General features: G+C 49.4%; 1 protein-coding gene across 1 annotated transcript in view; it reads right to left on the bottom strand.

Moving 5' to 3' along the window:
- The window catches only part of NR6A1 (nuclear receptor subfamily 6 group A member 1), a 66179-nt gene that overhangs the window by 40070 nt on the left and 6709 nt on the right, over positions 1-19400 (bottom strand). The window contains exons 2-3 of the mRNA XM_081339628.1: positions 9489-9530; positions 6198-6254 (exon numbers count right to left, since the gene is read on the bottom strand). Coding sequence (XP_081195754.1) covers positions 6198-6237 — 40 coding nt within the window. The 5' untranslated portion in view covers positions 6238-6254; positions 9489-9530. The remainder of the gene's footprint in view (positions 1-6197; positions 6255-9488; positions 9531-19400) is intronic.

Here is a 19400-nt window from a genome sequence, read left to right on the forward strand (position 1 = left end):
AGCAACTAAGATGATCCAAGGCTGTGGAGACTAAAACATACGAAGAGCGGCTGCGGGACTTGGGTTTGGCTAGCTAGTCTAAAGAAAAGAAGAAACGGGGGGGGAGCGGGGGCATGATAGCAGTGTTCCAGTATTTGGGGGGCTGCCACGAAGCAGAGGGGGGTCAAACTATTCTCCAAAGCACCGGAGGGCAGGAAAAAGAAACGAAGGTTGGAAACTAATCAAGGAGAGAAGCCACCTGGAATTAAGGAGAAAGTTGCTAACAGTGAGGACAATTAACCAGTGGAACAGCTTGCCACCAGGAATAGTGGGCGCTCCCTCACTGGAGATTTTTTAAGAAGAGGCTAGACATTCATCTGCCTGAGACGGTACTATAGGTTCTCCTGCTCGAGCAGGGGGCTAGACTAGAAGACCTCCAAGGCCCCTTCCAGCTTCTATTCCATTCCATTCCATTCTATTCTATTCTGTTCCATATTTTCTATTCTATTCTATTCTTATTCTACTCTAAGGGACGCGGTGGCTCAGTGGGTTAGGACGCTGAGCTTGTCGATCAGAAGGTCGGCAGTTTGGCGGGTTGAATCCCGAGTGCCGCGTAGCAGAGTGAGCGCCTGTTACTCGTCCCAGCTTCTGCCAACCTAGCAGTTCGAAAGCACGTAAAAATGCAAGTAGGAAAATAGGGACCACTCCGGTGGGAAGGTAACAGTGTTCCGTGCGCCTTTGGCGTCTAGTCATGCCGGCCACATGACCACGGAGACATCCTCGGACAAGCGCTGGCTCTTCAGCTTTGAAAGGGAGATGAGCACCGGCCCCTAGAGTCGGAAACGACTTAGCACGCATGTGCGGGGGAACCTTTACCTTTATTCTATTCTATTCTATTCTATTCTATTCTATTCTATTCTATTCTATTCTATTCTATTCTATTCTATTCTATTCTATTCTATTCTACTCTATTCTATTTTCTGTTCTGTTCTGTCTTCTGTTCTGTTCTATTGTATTCTGTTCTATTCCCGTCCAAATTTGGAGGCGGGCTCTGGCTTCCCAGGATGAGAAGGCCAGTTATTCTGGTTCTAAGGTGGGAGATTTTTCTGCCTATCCCTTCTTCCTCTTCCTCGCAGAAGGAATTTGGGGCTACAGATGGAGATGAGGGGAAAACCCTTTGCAGCCCATAATAAGCCAATCTCCTTTGGAGAGAGAGACACGATGGGTCTCCTTGAAATTTCCAAATTTTAAAAATACACCTATTCTTAGAACAGAGTGTTGAAATAGAGAGTCCTCAGGTAAGGACAGTTCATTTAGCGACCGTCCAAAGTTACAACGGTCACTGAAAAAAGTGTGACTTATGACCGTTTTTCACACTTACGACCGCTGCATCATGCCCCAGGGTCACGTGACCCTAATTCAGACTCTTGGCAACTGCCTCGTATTTATGACGGTCGCAGCGTCCCGGGGGGGGGGTTGTCACCCGATCCCCTTTTTTGCGACCTTCCGACAGGGGATTCACTTAACGACTGTGTCCCTGGCTTTTCAACTGCAGCGATTCGCTTAGCAACCCAGGCAAGAAAGCTCGTACAACGGGGCCAAACTCGCTTAACCGTCGTCTCGCTTAGCAACAAAAATCCTGGGGCTCAATTGTGGCCGTCAAGCCGAGGACCTTCGGTGCTTTGGGGCCACGCGGAAACTCAACAGCCGGATCGCGTCACAACTGCAAACAAGAGTGGAGAGAGTCACACAGGCACGTGCAAAGAATCCCTTCCTTTTTCCTAGAACCAGGATTAGTTTCATGCATTCGATTTAGGCCCTGCGGGACTTCAAACAAACCACCATCCCATTTATTATATAGAGGACGAGTTGCCAGGATAGGCGGGAGAAAAAAGGGGCGCCTGGCTCTTTTTTTTTTTAAACAAACAAACTTTTGGATTTGAACACGCTGCCTCCGGCTTCCTTGGCATTTTTGCAGAGCAAGAACCATACAAATAAAAATTGGGCCAACCGGGCTTCGCGCAGCTAGGAGCAAATCGCTGCACTGGGATTTTTAGAACAAGCGAATGCCGAGATATCCAATAAATGAATGCCTGGAGCGAGCGTTCCTGAAAACCTGTCTATTATTGTGTACCTCTTTCCAATGTGGCTCTTTGAAAGGAAACCTGAAATGAGACAAATTGCTAATCACGTGAAAAACTCCACGCATTTAAACCGAACGAAGAAGGCATTTTCAGCGGTGGCGGCGGCTTATTGGTTCCGGCTTGGGTTCGTTTTGGAGAAATGTGCATCAGAAGAATAGAATTAGAATTAATTAGAATTAGAATTAGAATTAGAAGAGAAGAGAAAATTAGAACAAAATAGAAAAGAAGAGAAATTACAACAGAAGAGAAAATAGAAGAGAAGAGAAAATAATAAGAATAGAATAGAATAGAATAGAATAGAATAGAATAGAATAGAATAGAATAGAATAGAATAGAATAGAATAGAATATGGAATACAATACAATAGAATAGAATATGGAATACAATACAATAGAATAGAATATGGAATAGAATAAAATAGAATAGAATAGAATAGAATAGAATAGAATAGAATAGAATAGAATAGAATAGAATAGAATAGAATAGAATAGAATAGAATAGAATAGAATAGAATAGAATAATGATGGAATGGAATGGAATGGAATGGAATGGAATGGAATGGAATGGAATGGAATAGAATAGAATAGAATAGAATAGAATAGAATAGAATAGAATAGAATAATGATGGAATGGAATGGAATGGAATGGAATGGAATGGAATGGAATGGAATGGAATAGAATAGAATAGAATAGAATAGAATAGAATAGAATAGAATAGAATAGAATAGAATAGAATAGAATAGAATAGAATAATGATGGAATGGAATGGAATGGAATGGAATGGAATGGAATGGAATGGAATGGAATGGAATAGAATAGAATAGAATAGAATAGAATAGAATAGAATAGAATAGAATAGAATAGAATAGAATAGAATAGAATTGGAAGGGACCTTGGAGGTCTTCTAGTCCAGCCTCTCACTCAAGCAGGAGAACCTATAGTATCTCAGACAAGTGACTGTTCAGTCTCTCCTTAAAAGCCTCCAGGGATGGAGTGGCCACGACTTCTGGTGGCAAGCGGTTCCACTGGTTAATTGTCCTGACTGTTAGGAAGTTCTCTCCTTAGTTCCAGGTTGCTTCTCTCTTTGATCAGATTCCAACCATTGTTTCTCGCCCTTCCGTCTAGAGCTTTGGAGAATAACATGACCCCCTCTTCTGTGGGGCAGCCCCTCAAATAATAAATTATAAATAATAATTTATATGCGTTATAATAACAAACATCTCCTGGCCATTCCTCTCCAACTGAAGGAGAAGAAAAACGGCAGGTTCTGAAGTGGCTGTCAAAGAAGGAAGACACGGAAAGACCCATTTCCCTCCGTCGAATTTTCCTTCTGCTGCTTAGAAATTTCTGGACCACCGTATGCGCCGAGCAAAAGTTTGTACGAGGACCGGCGCATCGTTTCTTTCCGTAACTTCGCAAAGGGCCCCAGTTGTTCAACTGGCTAGCTGACACTCCCCAAAACTAGGTTTCCAATCCTAGTTCCATCCTCAAGGGTTGAAGGGAGCCGACAAGCCATCAAAAGCTACGCTAGCAAATTGCAGACCGTGGCATGATGATGTCAAAAGCGCCACACCTTCGCTCGGTTGCAACGCGGCACGGGCGCAAACCAGGAAAGCTTCAACTGTCACGCACAATTGCCCGGGATTACCAGCAATATGGCCACATCACAAGCCAGGAGGGACGCGCACGGACGCCCGGGCCGTCCGAAGACAGCCCGTCGCGGCTTACGATAGCTTCAGTGAACATTCAACGCTGTCGGTGAGTTTGAACCTCTCGAGAGAAACCACCGGTCGTTGATTGTACCTTGAGGTTTATCACAGTCCTCACACACAAACACACACACACACACACAAACACGCCTCCGGGCATACAATCCACCAGCTGAGCGGTGTGATGCACGTAGGAGAACTCACAACGAGCTTCAACAGAGACCCGTTGCTTCGCTGCGACAGGGGTCCCCAACCCCTGGGCTGTGGCCCGGCACCGAGCCACAGCAAGTCAGAAACCGGTCCGCGCAAACAAGAGAAGCCCTATCCACAGGACGCAGGCAGCGCGCAAAACCACAAACTCTCATAAAGATGGGAAGGCGTGGGAAAAAAATGGAAAAATTGGGGGGGGGAGAGAAACCAGGGGATTTTCCAGTTTTTCCCCACGCCTTCAGGGGTTTCCCCTCCCCCTATTTTTTTCCAAATGGCTTTGGGGGGGGAAAAGGGGGGGATGGCTTTTTTCCAAAGCCGTTTGGAGAAAAATGAATAATAATAATAATAATAATAATAATAATAATAATAATAATAATAATAATAATAATAATAATAATAATTTTTCCAGGTTTTTTGCAGACTTGCCCATCCGGTCCGTGGACAAAGCTCTCTCCACGGAACCGGTGCCGGGTGCCCCCAAAAGGTTGGGGGAGGCTGCTCTATGAGGGCTCGAACCCAACGCCGGAGTTGTCGTCCCGAGAGCACAAATAATGGCTGCACTCAACATTCATTGCTGTCGGTGGGTTTCAGGTTTGGTCAGCCCTCTGGCCAATGAATGCAAACTGCGGATCAAACAGCGGCTGGACAGCCCCCCCCCAGACCCCCCCAATCTCCTCCTTCAGGTCCAAAGCGTCCCCGGCCTTGACAAATGCGCGCACACACACACACACACACACACACACACACACACAGCCAATACAGAGAGCCCTCAGTTTAAATTGAGCCCAAAATTTCCTTTTGGGTTTAAGCGAGGCATTGGTGAAGGGAAGCTTTGCCCCATTTTACGACGCAGCCGTTGAGCGGATCGCTGCCATGTTCCGATTGGTACCACGTCGTCATATGAAACCCGGCTTCCCCACCGACAAGTCGCTTTTGCCCCGTTGTACGCATGCTAAGCGAGTCGCTGCGGTTGTTAAAGTTAGGAAAACGGTCGCTAAATGAATCTGGCTCTCCCCCCTCCCCCATCGACTTCGCAGGCCGGAAGGCCGCGAAAGGGGATCCCGCGAGCCCAGGGACGCCGCGACCGTCATAAAGGTGAATCAGTTGCCAAGCGTCCGAGCTTTGATGGCGTGACCGCGGGGATGCCGCAACGGTCCTAAAGTGTGAAAACGGTCCTCTCTTTTTTTTCGGTGCTGTCACAACTTCGGTCACTAAACGAGGACTGCCTGGATTCTGCTTCTAACACACGGCATGGGAAGCCCTTCCGAGCATCCCCAAGAGGCGGTTAGGATGGGGACATAATCAGAAGGGAGATTTGGGTCTTGACCAACATCTTCAGGACGCGACAAGCCTCAGCTCAGTCTTGCTAACTTCTGGATGGGAAGCAAGGGGGTGGGGGGGCTTGCCAAGCATTTTGAGAGCCCCCCCCAAAAAATCTACTCGAGAATTTGGGGGTGCTCCACCTTGAGGCCATTCTCTGCCATTCACAAGACGCCTCGAAACAAATCCTAAAACTTGATTGACTTCAAGGGAAGGAGCAGTCAAAGTCTGTAGACTCTGGCTACTGCCCTCTAGTGGAGAACCAGGATTAAGCCATGGTCAAGTAAAGAAGATGTCACTCTCTGTGGACAGACGCCAAGGGCAGGATGGGGAGGATGGGCCTTCTTTCCATAGCACAACCTACAGGCAGTCCTTGACTTACGACCGTCCGCTTAGGGACCGTTCAAAGTTACCACGGCACAGAAAAGCGTGGCGTACGACCGTTTTTTTCACAGCTGCGACCTTGGCAGCATTTCCCACGATCAGGTGATCAAAATTCAGGCGCTTGGTTCATATTGATGACGGTCGCAGTGTCCCGGGCTCACGCGATCCCCTTTTGCGACCTTCCGATAAACAAAAGTCAAGTGGGGGGGGGAGAAGGGGGAGAGAGCCAGAATCACTCAACTTATCCAGCGCAGCGATTCACGTAACAACGGTGGCGAGGAAGGTCTTAAAAGGGGGGCAGACTCACTTCACAAATGTCTCACTTAACAACAGAACAATGTTCGGCTCGATTGTGGGTCGTAAGTCCAGGACTACCTGTAGATGTGTGTGTGGGGGGGGGGGGAACTGGTAGGACGCCCCACTTCCCCAAATTAGAGAAAGTCGTACTTACTGCCAGCGTTCAAAAGAAGCACCGAAGCGGGGGTGTTCATCTGTTCAACATCTGCAGCTGGGAGGAGTAAGAAAGAGAGAAGAGTCTAAGACGTGCTTGGGAGAAAAAAATTAGCTATTTTGTTCAACTGGTCATTTATACATCCTTCTTCCCCCATGGCCAGTCTTAAGCCAGGAATCCTGGTTTAATTACCCTGAGAGGGAGTCTAATTGCCCCACCCTGATTGCACGCTTGCAGGAGTTGGGGATGGCCAGTCTAGAGAAAAGAAGGACTACGGGGGGACGTGATAGCAGTCTTCCAGTATTTGAGGGGCTGCCACAAAGAAGAGGGGAGATCAGTCTATTCTCCAAGGCGGCAGAAGGCAGGACAAGAAACAATGGATGGAAACTGATCAAGGAGAGAATCAACCTGGAATTAAGGAGACACTTCCTAACAGCGAGGACAATTAACCAGTGGAACAGCTGGCCACCAGAAGTTGTGGGCGCTCCATCACTGGAGGTTTTTAAGAAGAGGCTAGTCACTTGTGTGAGATATACTATAGGTTCTCCTGATTGAGCAGGGGGTTGGACTAGAAGACCTCCAAGGTCCCTTCCTATTCTATTCTATTCTGTTCTGTTCTTATTCTACTCTACTCTACTCATTATTCTACTCTATTCTATTTTCTGTTCTATTCTACTCTACTCTACATCCATTCCGTGTTCTATTCCATTCCATTCCATCTATTCTACAATCATTCTATGCTATGCTATGCTATTCTTTTATTCTATTCTAATTCTATTCTATTCTATTCCTATTCTATTCTATTTTTCTATCCCTATTCTATTCTATTCTATTCTATTCTATTCTATTCTATTCTATTCTATTCTATTCCATTCCATTCCATTCCATCTATTCTACAATCATTCTATGCTATGCTATGCTATGCTATGCTATGCTATGCTATGCTATGCTTCTATTCTATTCTATTCTATTCTATTCTATTCTATTCTATTCTATTCTATTCTATTCTATTCTATTCTATTCTATTCTATTCTATTCTTCTCCATTGCATCTATTCTATTCCATTCCATTCCATTCCATTCCATTCCATTCCATTCCATTCCATTCCATTCCATCCTCCTCTCCTCTCCTCTCCTCTCCTCTCCTCTCCTCTCCTCTCCTCTCCTCTCCTCTCCTCTCCTCTCCTCTCTTCTCTCAAGCACGGAAGATCAACCTCAATTTGACACCAACCGCCAAACTCCAAAGGAAAACCACCTTTCCATGTTACAAATCCCCAATTGCGGTTATAAAAAGACAACCTTGCCACGGACGTCTTTAGTCAGACCTTTTTGTCCAAGCTGGATCGGATAAAATCCCTAAAGGTGGAGATCAACAGATGGTCCTGCATGAGCTTCTCTGGCCCTCTTTGGAACCAGGGGAGATGGGGGGGGGGGAGTCCACCAGATGGTGCCAGAGGCCCCCAACCCCACGAAAGAGGCATTGACAGGGAAAGTTGGGCACGCCTGCAGATTTCCAACACAGGTAGTTTTCGATTCATTTTGTGACTGTTCCAAGGGACAACGGTGCTGCAAAAAGTGATTGAGGACCGTTTTTCACCCTTACGACCATTGCAGTTAAGATTCGGCAACTGACTCACATTTATGACGGCTGCGGAATCACGCGATCCCCTTTTGCAACCTTCGGACAAACAAAGTCAATGGGGACGCCCGGATCTCTGCCAAACCCACTCAAGGAATGTCTTACTTAGCCACATAAATTTGGGGCTCAAGTGTGGCTGTTAAGCCGAGGAGGGCCTGTATTTAGCAACGGCCGGGCCACCTTTTGGAAGCACCCTAAGATGCCAGCAGGATGCGTGCACGCACACACACACACACACACACACACACACGTCCATGTGGGTCAAAATGGGTCGGGATTCGCAGGACGGAGCTGCCCCCATCATCCTTGGCCACGGCAGGGCCACCGAGGCTCCTGACCCGCTGCTGCTACAAACCGGAGAGGCTCGGCGTGCAAACTTTACACCAACACACAAGCCCGGTCCGGCTGGCTGTCCGAGGGGAGGTGGAGGGAGAAAGTGAGGGGTGGGTGGTGGAAAGAGGCTGGAAAGGACAACACAATCAAAGCCTGCTTGATCCGAGGACCAGCTGTCGATGGCCCGGGCTCCTTGACCTTTGCCCTTTCCTCCGACCACGATGTGAAAGAGGGGTGTGTGTGTGTGGGGGGGGGAAAATGCCAATTGTTGACCATCATTGTCCAGGCTTTGCCAGGACTTGAAAGGAATAAATAATTTAGCACGCTGAGCTGATGAGCCTTTTTTGGGGTGGGGTGGTGTGTGTGTGTGTGTGTGTGTGTGTGTGTGTGGCTCGGCTCTTTCGGGGCTGCAATCAAGGGGGAGGGGGTTGCTTTAGCGGGCCCCCTCTTTTTTTATAGCCTAATTGGGGGCCATAACATAAATCAATTATTTCTCCTGTTTTAAGGGACAATGGGGGGCATTCTTCTCCGGCTCCTGTCCTCTTCCCCCCCCCCAACTTCGCAGCCTTCTGCTTGTTCTTTTTTTTTTTGAGTTTTACAGCTGTACGGTCAACACAAAAGAGGGACGAAGAAAAGTCCCGGCCACCACTGCAGGGTAGGGGGGAACACACCAGGGGGGGGGGAAGGCTGCCCCACTCTGACCTTCTCCTGACCCGTGGCTGGCCTTGTCCCTGTTTATCCTAATCAAAATGGGGGGGGGAGGAAGAAGAGGAAAAAGAAGGTTTTTCCCCCGCAGAAATGAACTTAGCCTGAAGCTGCACGAGAGGAGTTGACTTCGAAGGCCCCAAGTGAGACCGTGATTTGAGAATTAGAACAGAATGGAGCCGGAAGGGACCCTGGAGGTCTTCTAGTCCAGCCCACACACACACACACACCCGCCACCCCGCGGAAGCAGGAGAACAGATGTGCCATCTCAGATAAGTGACTGTCCGGTCTACTCTTCAAAGCCAGCTGGCCCAACTTCTCAACTCAACTCTTCAGCGGCACACCCACACCCACCCCAAATGAAACCCTTGCGGACGTTGAAAGACTACAACTCCCAGCATCCCTAAGTAGCAGCGGAGCATCCGGCTGCAAAGAGGAGGTGGGCCTGGAGTTCCTCCTTACAGAGGAATGAGCGGCTGGCCGAGGGAGGGGGAAGGGGGGGGGAAGAGGAGGAAAAAAGAAAGAAAGAGGGAGGTGGTCTCAATTTTGTTAAAAATTCATCCTTCCAAAGAGGGGAGGGGTCCCACACTGGGAAGACAGCATCCTCATACCTACCAAAGGGCGGGTCATGTTCGGCTGAAGGCTCTTGAGAGAAACCTGGAAGAGAGAGGGAAAAAAACCAGATTTACTGCTATAAATGGGGACTCTTTTTTTTTAAACACCGGCATTAAAAGGGTGGGGTGGGGGCTGGTCAAAGGAGACCACGAGCAAGACATTGCTAGCCTTTTGGGGCACAGGAAGGCTCCCCCGCCACCCGCCACCCTTCCGAAGTTGGCCACCACTTCTGGATGGAAGCGTGTGGTGGACCCCAGGCTGAACGGACGCAAAGGAGGCTCTGGAAACACCCACCCAGGACAGGCGCCCTTGCAAGGTGAGATCCAGGCAAGCAAGCCAGCAGAACATCTGGAGAGGACCCCCAACTCCAGGGATCTTTCTTCAGAGCTTGGTGTCCCACCTGCCCTCCACAATGGAGAATCAGTGCCAGGAAAGCCCCATTGGCTACGTTTGGAGGAATGGCAATCTAGGACCCCAATCCAGATGCGGTTCGGTCAGGAAGACCCCCTCCTAGGATTGACCAACTCTTCAGAGGCCCACGCCCAAGACCCTCTAGGACAGGGGTAGGCAACCTTGGCTCTTTTATGACTGGTGGACTTCGACTCCCAGAATTCCTGAGCCAGCATGGGGGAACTATGGCCCCCTCGTGACTGGTGGACTTCGACTCCCAGAATTCCTGAGCCAGCATGGGGGAACTATGGCCCCCTCCTGACTGGTGGACTTCAACTCCCAGAATCCCTGAGCCAGCATGGGGGAACTATGGCCCCCTCATGACTGGTGAACTTCGACTCCCAGAATCCCTGAGCCAGCATGGGGGGAACTATGGCCCCGTGACTGGTGGACTTCGACTCCCAGAATCCCTGAGCCAGCATGGGGGAACTATGGCCCCCTCGTGACTGGTGGACTTCGACTCCCAGAATTCCTGAGCCAGCATGGGGGGAACTATGGCCCCCTCGTGACTGGTGGACTTCAACTCCCAGAATCCCTGAGCCAGCATGGGGGAACTATGGCCCCCTCATGACTGGTGGACTTCCAGAATTCCTGAGCCAGCATGGGGCAACTATGGCCCCCTCATGACTCGTGGACTTCAACTCCCAGAATTCCTGAGCCAGCATGGCTCAGCTTGGAAACCTCTCCCTTTCCCCTCAGCGTGGCTGGCTCAGGAATTCTGGGAGTTGAAGTCCACAAGTCATAAAAGAGCCAAGGTTGCCTACCCCTGCTCTAGGAGATGTGACAGGCATGGAAGACCTTCTTCCCTATTAACTCAGGATCCACCTTTGGGAAAGAGATAAGGGCAGAGCTTCTGAACCCTGGGCAAAGTATCCCAAAGTAGTTAAAAGGGGTCTTTCTTTGGGCCAACTCATGACCCAACCCAACAGAGACATTAAAATCGACTTAAAACGATTGCCCCGCGTACTACGGTATATGCGTCAATCCGCCACAGTATTCCTATCAAGATGAAATTAATCAATGAAGTGACCACGGGGGGGAAGGGAAGGTGTTGAAATGACACAAAGGTGATTTCAGTCCTCCAGTTATGACAAGTTTGCCCAGTGGGGATTCAAATGACCACCAGTGCTGAAGGGAGACACTTAGGATAGGTCCTAGAAGCTCAAGACTTTCTGATGAGTAGTTCAAGGTAATGAAGGAGGAATTTGGAGAAATTTGGAGACCATATCAGGGGTGTCCAACCTTGGCCGATTTAAGACGTGTGGACTTCCAACTTCCTGCGGCCTGGGGGATCCTGGGAGTTGAAGTCCGCAGGTCTTAAAGGGGCCAAGGCTGGACATCTCTGGATTGCATGATAAGCTCACGTTGTTATCTCAGAAGCTCCCTGGATCTTACTTTGCTTATTTGGGGAGGCGACAACGACCCCCCCCCCCGCCCACGCTACACTCGAGAAAAATTGCAGCCCGACTCGCCGGGCATCAGGGCACCAACTTTGGAGAAAGCGAGACCCATCCTATCCTAGAAAAATCCTTTCTTTTTTTTAACCTTTCGCCGAGAAATTTCGGGCGATGCAGCGAGTTAATCAGACACGCAGCATAATCCCTGAGGAAGATTACACAAGCTTTACAACCACAAGCGGAGTGTGATGGTAGGAGCCGAACCAGGCCTAACCGGATTGGGAAAGGAATTTGCTTTGCTTTGGGGTGGGGGGGTGGGCGAGAAAGCGAGAGGAATTTGGGAAAGACTCCGTCAGCTTTGCCCTGACCATTGGGCGCTACGGCCACGGCCGCTTGGGAGCCACCAGAGGTTGAATGCCACTTCGGAAACGCGGTTGGACACAACAAACGAACAATCAGGTTGAAAATGACCAAGCCTAGAATTGCGGTTTAAATTTCAGTCGTGGAGTTGCCGAATACAGTAGAGGTGGCCAGCAATGTCTGGTGGATGGGATTTTATCTCTCTCTCTCTATATATATATATGTGTGTGTGTGTGTGTGTGTGTGTGTGTGTGTGTGTGCGCGCGCGTGTATATACTGCTCAAAAAATAAAGGGAACACTTAAACAACACAATGTACTGTATTTAATGGTAGGATGTCTTATCTTCTATTCCCTTTATTTTTTTGAGCAGTATGTGTGTGTGTGTGTTTTCTGAGGTTTTTGCAGGTGTTTGTATGTAGATATATCTATCTATCTTCTATCAATCTATCTCTATTATCTATCTCTATCTTTATCTATCAATCTCTCTAATCTATCATCTATCTCTATCATCCATCTATCTATCTATCTATCTATCATCTATCTATCTATCTATCTATCTATCTATCTATCTATCTATCTATTATCTATCTATCTATCTATCTATCTATCTATCTATCTATCTATCTATCTATCTATCTATCTAATCTCTATCTATCACCTATAGGTTCTTCTGCTTAAGCAGGGGGCTGGACTAGAAGACCTCCAAGGTCCCTTCCAGCTTCTATTCTATTCTATTCTATTCTATTCTATTCTAATTCTATTCTATTCTACTCTATTCTATTCTGAATTCTATTCTATTCTACTCTACTCTATTCTATTTCTTATTTCTATTCTATTCTATTTCATCCAATAATTCTATTCTATTCTATTCTATTCTATTCTATTCTATTCTATTCTATTCTATTCTATTCTATTCTATTCTATTCTATTCTATTCTATTCTGAATTCTAAGTCACGCTTTTTCAGTGCTCTTGTAACTTTGAACAAACTGTTGTTGTAAGTCGTCGTATTTTTAACTGGCTGTTCCCTGGTCTCCCTTCCCCTCACTCTTCTAAAAAAAAAATCTGTACACGCCAGTTTTAAGCAAGTTTTGACTTTGAAACATGCAATCGGGAGCCACTGATTTAATTTGATATTTGGAGATGTCTGCGAAGACCAAACTTTGGGGGTTTTTTTTTGTGATCCCTATTCTTATTGCTCTGGTAGAGCTAGGGAGAGAGAAAAAGGAAGAGGAAGAGGAAGAGAGAGGGAGAGGGAGGGAGGGAGGGAGGAAGAGGGAGGGAGGGAGAAGAAAGAGAAAGAGAGGGAGGGAGGGAAAGAGAAAGAGGGAGAGAGAGAGGGAGAGAGAAAAAGAGGGAGAAAGAAAAAAGAGAAAGAGAAAGAAAAAGAGAAAGGAAAAAAGAGAGAGGGAGAGAAAGAGGGAGGGAGGGAGGGAGAGAAAGAGGGAGGGAGAGAGAAAAGAGAGAGAGGGAGGGAGAGAGAGAGGGAGGAAGGGAAAAAAGAAAGAGAGAGGGAGGGAGAAAAAAGAGAAAGAGAAATAGAGGGGGGAGGGAGGGAGAGAGAGGGGGAGGGAAAGAGAAAGAGGGAGAAAGGAAGAAAGAAAAAGAGAGGGGCAGAGAAAGAGAAAAAAGAGAAAGTGAAAAAGAGAGAGGGCGGGAAGAAGGGGAGAAAGAGAAAGAGAGAGAGAAAAGAGAGAGAGGGAGAGAGAGAGGGAGGAAGAGAGAGAAAGAGGGAGGGAGGGAGAAAAGAGAAAGAGAAAGAGAGGGGGAGGGAAAGAGAAAGAGGGAGAAAGGAAGAAAGAAAAAAGAAAAAGAGGGAAAGAGAGAGAAAGAAAAAAAGAGAGAAAGTGAAAAAGAGAGAGGGAGAGGAAGAGCTATTCTTATTGCTTTGGTGGAGGTAGGGAGAGAGAGAGAGAGAGAGAGAGAAAGAAAGAAAGAAAGAGAGAGGGGAAAAAAACTGTTTCAAATAGGGAAGTGGTCAAACAGCTTCTCCCTCCATCCAGCTGTTCACGCCAGCTTTGGAAACGGCTCCAGCTGCTGCTCCTGCACGTAGGCAGCGAAGGCCGCCTGACTGAATCACCCCTCATATCTCCCAGCCACCGAGGAGGAGTGACCCGGGGGTCAGGCCTGCATGCTCCAAGCCGGGGAAGGGAGGAAGGAAAAAAAAAAACTTAAAAAAAAACAAACCAGCAGCAGCAGCCTTGCTCTCGCCAAGCACCCGAATCCGATTCCCCACCAGGCAGCAAAGGATCCGAAGGGATCTCCAACCTTGCAAAGCACGCACGTGCAGGAGGAGAGTGGGGACCGCCGCTGGCTGCGGGGGGGGGGGGGGGGAGCGTCCTCACCCCTTGCCTCGGATAACCGGAATGCAAGCAAGCTCAGGTTCACTACGGAGAGCCTCGGGGTGAAGCGCCGCGAGGTGCTTCTGGTGCTCCTCTCTGGCCTTCAGTTTGCCCGGTGGGGTCTTTTGAAAGCAGCCGCCCAGGGCCAAGTCGCAGGACAGGCGAGGGCAGCTCAGCGCCTCTCGGCTTACGTGCCGGGGACGAGACTCTGCTCTGCGGGACGAGTGGCGCAACTGGAAAGCACAGTGGGCTTGGGGCCTGGCCTCCCACCCACCCACCCACCCCCCAGCCGCAACTCCCATGGGCCGTGATCTAGGCTCAGAGGAGAGCCTTACGAAAGCGGTCGAATCGGAAGCGAGGAAGGAAGGGCGGACGGTCGCAATTCTCTCTAAAGCAGCTTTGGAAAGGAAAGGCCAGCGTCTCAATCCCAGGCGGTGGGGAAGTTGGCGCGGGTGCAAACCTCTTCGCTTCCGTCAATGGAATAGAACAGAGCTGGAAGGGACCTTGGAGGTCTTCTAGTCCATCCCCCCTGATCGAGCAGGAGAACCTACACCATCTCAGACAAGTCACTGTCTAGCTTCTTCTTAAAAACCTCCAGTGAGGGAACGCCCACGATTTCTGGGGGCAAAGCTGTCCCACCGGTTGATTGTCCTCACTGTCAGGAAGTTTCTCCTTAATTCCAGGTTGCTTCTCTCTTTGGTCAGTTTCCAACTGTTGTTTCTCGTCCTTCCCTCTGGTGCTTTGGAGAATAACGTGACCCCCTCTTCTTTGGGGCAGCCCCTCAGATACTGGAACACTGCTATCGTGTCTCCCCTATTTCTTCTTTTTTTTAGACTGGCCAAACCCAAGTCCCGCAGCCGTTCTTCGTATATTTTGGTCTCCAGGCCTTGGATCATCTTAGTTGCTCTTCCCTGAACTTTTTCCAACGTCTTTTTTGTAGTATGGTGCAGCATTCCAGGTGTGGCCTCAGTAGGGTTTTATAAAGCAGTACTAATACTTCGCCTGATCTTGATTCTATGCCTCTGTTTATACAACCCGGGATCGTGTTAGCTGTTTTGGCGGCGGCTGCACACGGCTGGCTCACTGGCTCAAGCGATCGTCCACTAGGACTCCCAAGGTCCCTCGCAGAGTTGCCGTTTTGGAGCCAGGTCTCGCCCAATCTGTACTTGTGCCTTTGATTTTTACCTGCCCAGATGTAAAACGTGGCTTTTCTCCACGCTGAAACTCAAGAGCCTTGGTGGCGCAGTGGGCTAATGCCTCCTTAAGTAACACCAGCTGCCTGCAATTAGTGCAGGTTCGCGTCCCACCAGGCTCAAGGTTGACTCAGCCTTCCATCCTTCCCAGGTAGGTAAAATGAGGACCCAGATTGTTGGGGGCAATTAAGCTGACTTTGTAATAATGCCGCTTGGGGTGTGTGTGTGAAAGCCCTAATAAGCAGGCATATACATAGAATGAAGGCTACTGCTAAGCTTGTAAGCCGCCCTGAGTCTTCGGAGAAGGGCGGGATATAAATGGAATTAAAATAAAATAAATAAATAAATTTAGAGTAGAATACAACATAGAACAGAACAGAACAGGTTTTGAGCCAAGTCTCTCCCGGTGTGTCGTTGTGCCTTTGTACAGACAAGTCACTGTACAAGGGCTCCAGAGAGCGAGCCAACGAGAAGGCTCTTTTGACACCCGCCACTCGTCGCAGGTGGCCGGAGTTCTGCTTGGCTGACGGCGCGGAGCCCGATCCCGTCATCTGAGCAGACGGCCAACGGCCCCGGGTGCCCTTTCTCGGAGGGCGACACCGATAACCCAGGAAATGGGGACACCAAAGAACCAGGCCGGGCGAAAGGAGAAAAAAGTTGATCTCTGATAATGAAACGGGGTGGTGGGAACGAGAAGCCCCCACCCCACCCCCAACAAGCATATGGTGGTGCAAGAGCCTGTGCATCTCCCAGCTCTGCATCCTGGGGTGGGGGTGGGGGGTGGGCTAGATAAGGTTACAACCTCTACAGATGCCGGACCTGGCAAATGGGACACCCAAGAAGAACGGTGGGGAGAGAATTGGGTGAGGGTCTTTGTCCCTCGCGAGGCCAACTTGACGCAGCACAAGAGGCTGCTAGGACCAGACCAGGGATTCCCGCTGACCACTCGATTACAAGATTCCCGCTGACCACTCGATTACAAGCATCTTTGACTCACGAGGTTTAGTGACCGTTCGAAATCACAACACCGGGGTGGGGGGGGAAGTGACTCAACGACCTTTTTTTTCACACTTACGACCGTGGGAGCATCCCCGTGTTCACCTGATTTGCATTCAGACGCGTGACAACTGGTTCACGTTTATGACGGCTGCAGCAGCCGGGGAATCGCGTGATCCCCTTTCGTGACCCTTCGGATAAGCAAAGTCAAGGTGGCGGGGGGCGGGGGGGGGGGGAGCCAGATTTGCAGCGATTCAGTGAACAACAATTGTGGCACGAAAAGTCACAGAACGGGGCAAAACTCACCTAACCAATTTCTCAGTTAACATTGTAAGCCCTGGGCCCAACTGAGGTCAAGAGCTCCCTGTGTTAAGGCTTTTAAAAATGGGAGCTTCATCACTGGAGGTCTTTAAGAAGAGTCTGGACAGCCACTTGCGTGGAACGGTAGGGTCTCCTGCTTGTGCAGGGGGCTGGACTAGAAGACCTCCAAGGTCACCTTCCAGCTCCATTCTGATTGATTGTCATGGTCAAATCCCGAGTGCCGCGTAGCAGAGTGAGTGCCTGTTACGCGTCCCAGCTTCTGCCAACCTAGCAGTTCGAAAGCACGTAAAAATGCAAGTAGAAAAATAGGGACCACTACGGTGGGAAGGTAACAGCGTTCCGTGCGCCTTTGGCGTCTAGTCATGCTGGCCACATGACCACGGAGACGTCCTCGGACAAGCGCTGGCTCTTCGGCTTGGAAACGGAGATGAGCACCGGACCCTAGAGTTGGAAACGGCTAGCACGCATGTGTGGGGGAACCTTTACCTTTAAGCTGGGGTCTCGTGCAGGGGGTTGGACTAGAAGACCTCCAAGGTCCCTTCCAGCCGTATCCTGATTGACTGGAAGACCACTGTGCTACCGACTAGGTGGCCGTCTCTGAACGGGACCCCCCCCAAAAAAGGGATTGATTAGGCAATTGGTTAAGACTTTAAAAAGGACCTTCCACCCAAACAATTTGGAGGAAGATCAAAAAACTTCGCTCCCACGACTCCCTCACCAGCTTGGGCTGAGAATCAGGTGGGGCCGTCCTGAAGCCAACAGGACCCTCCCGAATTCAAGGCCTGCCCTTGAAACCTGGGTCAATTTGTAACCCGGCTTGACTTATTTCTGATCTGCAGTCCCCCCCCCCCCTCCGTGTCTCTCCCACTCCCCATTCCGCTCTCAAGGTCCTTCCAAGGCTGTTTTGCAACTGGCAAGTAGGAAATTGCTCTTTGGCCTGGCGGCTTGAAGGCCTGATTTTCCAGATATGTCTGTCTTCCTCACCCTGGGAGCTGGCAAAAAGGGATGCCGAACCGTTCGCCGAACCCGTCTGTGGTGCAGACCCCACATCAACCCATCGAGGAGGGAAGCAACCTGGAACTAAGGAGAAAATTCCCTGACAAGTGAGGACAATCAACCAGTGGAACAGCTTGCCACCAGAAGTCGCGGGTGCTCCATTACTGGAGGTTTTTTTTTAAAGAAGAGACTGGACAGCCACTTGTCTGGAATGGATCTTCCTTCCTTCCTTAAGATCTTCCTTCCTTCCTTCCTCTTTCTTTCTTTCTTTCTCTCTTCCTTCCTTTCCTTCCTCTTTCTCTTCCTTCCTCTCTCCCTCCTTCCTCTTTCTCCTTCCCTCCCTCCCTCCTTCTCTCCCTCCACCACCACTGGAGGTTTTCAAGACTGGACAGCCATTTGTCCTGAATGGCATCAGGTCTCCTGTTTGAACAGGGGGTTGGACTAGATGGCCTCCAAGGTCCCTTCCAACTCTTTTCTTTCTTTCTTTCTTTCTTTCTTTCTTTCTTTCTTTCTTTCTTTCTTTCTTTCTTTCTTTCCTTCCTTTTCTCTTTCTTCTTTCTTTCTTTCTCTCTTTCCTTCCTTCCTTTCCTTCCTCTTTCTTCCTCTCTCCCTCCTTCCCTTCCTTCCTTCCTTCCTCTTTCTCTTCCTCCCTCCTTCTGTCCCTGCCTCACCACTGGAGGTTTTCAAGAAGAGACTGGACAGCCATTTGTCCTGAATGGCATAAAGTCTCCTGTTTGAACAGGGGGTTGGACTAGAAGACCTCCAGGGTCCCTTTCCAATTCTCTTATTCTGTAATCCGGCTGGTCCCAGAAGGAAACATCCTTGTGAGAAAGAGAAGTCTTTTTTAACCCATATTAATGCTGACGCATTCACACAACCTGGGTGGTTCAACCGGGAATTGCACGGGAGTGAAACACTTCCAGATCTTGAGAAGAATCAGAGGCAGATGAGGGAAACCACCTTAAAATTGTCCAGAATGATCTCGATTCTCTTGCTTGAACAGGGGGGGGGGTTGGACTAGAAGGCCTCCAAGGTCCCTTCCCGCTCTATTGTGATTGATTGATTGATTGATTGATGGACATGGTCTAAAGTTTCATGACTGAACAGAGGGGGTTGGACTAGAAGGCCTCCCGAGCTCCCTTCCAGCTCCTATTATTCCACGCTATCCACCTCCGCAAAAGCTCCCTGCTTTCAGACAGCCGAAATTCCCCAGACCCGACGACGACGACGTGACCCGCTGATGGGCGTAAGGCCGGCCTTTGTGCCACCCGTTCCACTGGCTCACCCAGAAAAAAAAGGGCTGGAGAGGATTTTGGCCAAAGGCTGAGCACTGGGCAACGAAGCCATAAATAGTTTCGTGTCACGTCCCCATCGCTTTTTATGATGTTTGCAAAAGAGGCCGGCATTGATAAGATTCTCTCCTGTTTGGACTTGCAACACACAAAGGGGAAGGATGCTTCCCGGGTCCTTTGCGCCACTTATGGGGGGGGGGGCTCACCCCAAGAGCGGAGGCCTCTTCCCACCCCTTTAGGGCCACCCCACGGCTTCTGAGCCCCAGTGAGCAGGCAGCCCAGCCTCGCCACCCACCCACCCCAGGCCTTGCACCCCTGGGCAGCTTCCAATGATTATTGCCCCGGTTTCTTTTTACGACAGGAAACCCACTAGGATCCAACTGCTGGCAAGATCCCCAGTTGGTTTGCAAAAGATCAGCAAGGGTTTCTTGTCTCTCCCCCCCCCCAATTCATTCAGAGGGAAGAACAAACCCCCCCCACACTCTTGAAAGGCTCTGGGTTAAAAAGTAACCAGGGCGCCAAGGCAAAACTAGTGGACTTTTTATGCTCAAAGGGATGGGGGGGG

The sequence above is a fragment of the Vipera berus genome (assembly GCF_964194415.1).
Source record: "Vipera berus genome assembly, chromosome: 15".
Taxonomy (NCBI): domain Eukaryota; kingdom Metazoa; phylum Chordata; class Lepidosauria; order Squamata; family Viperidae; genus Vipera; species Vipera berus.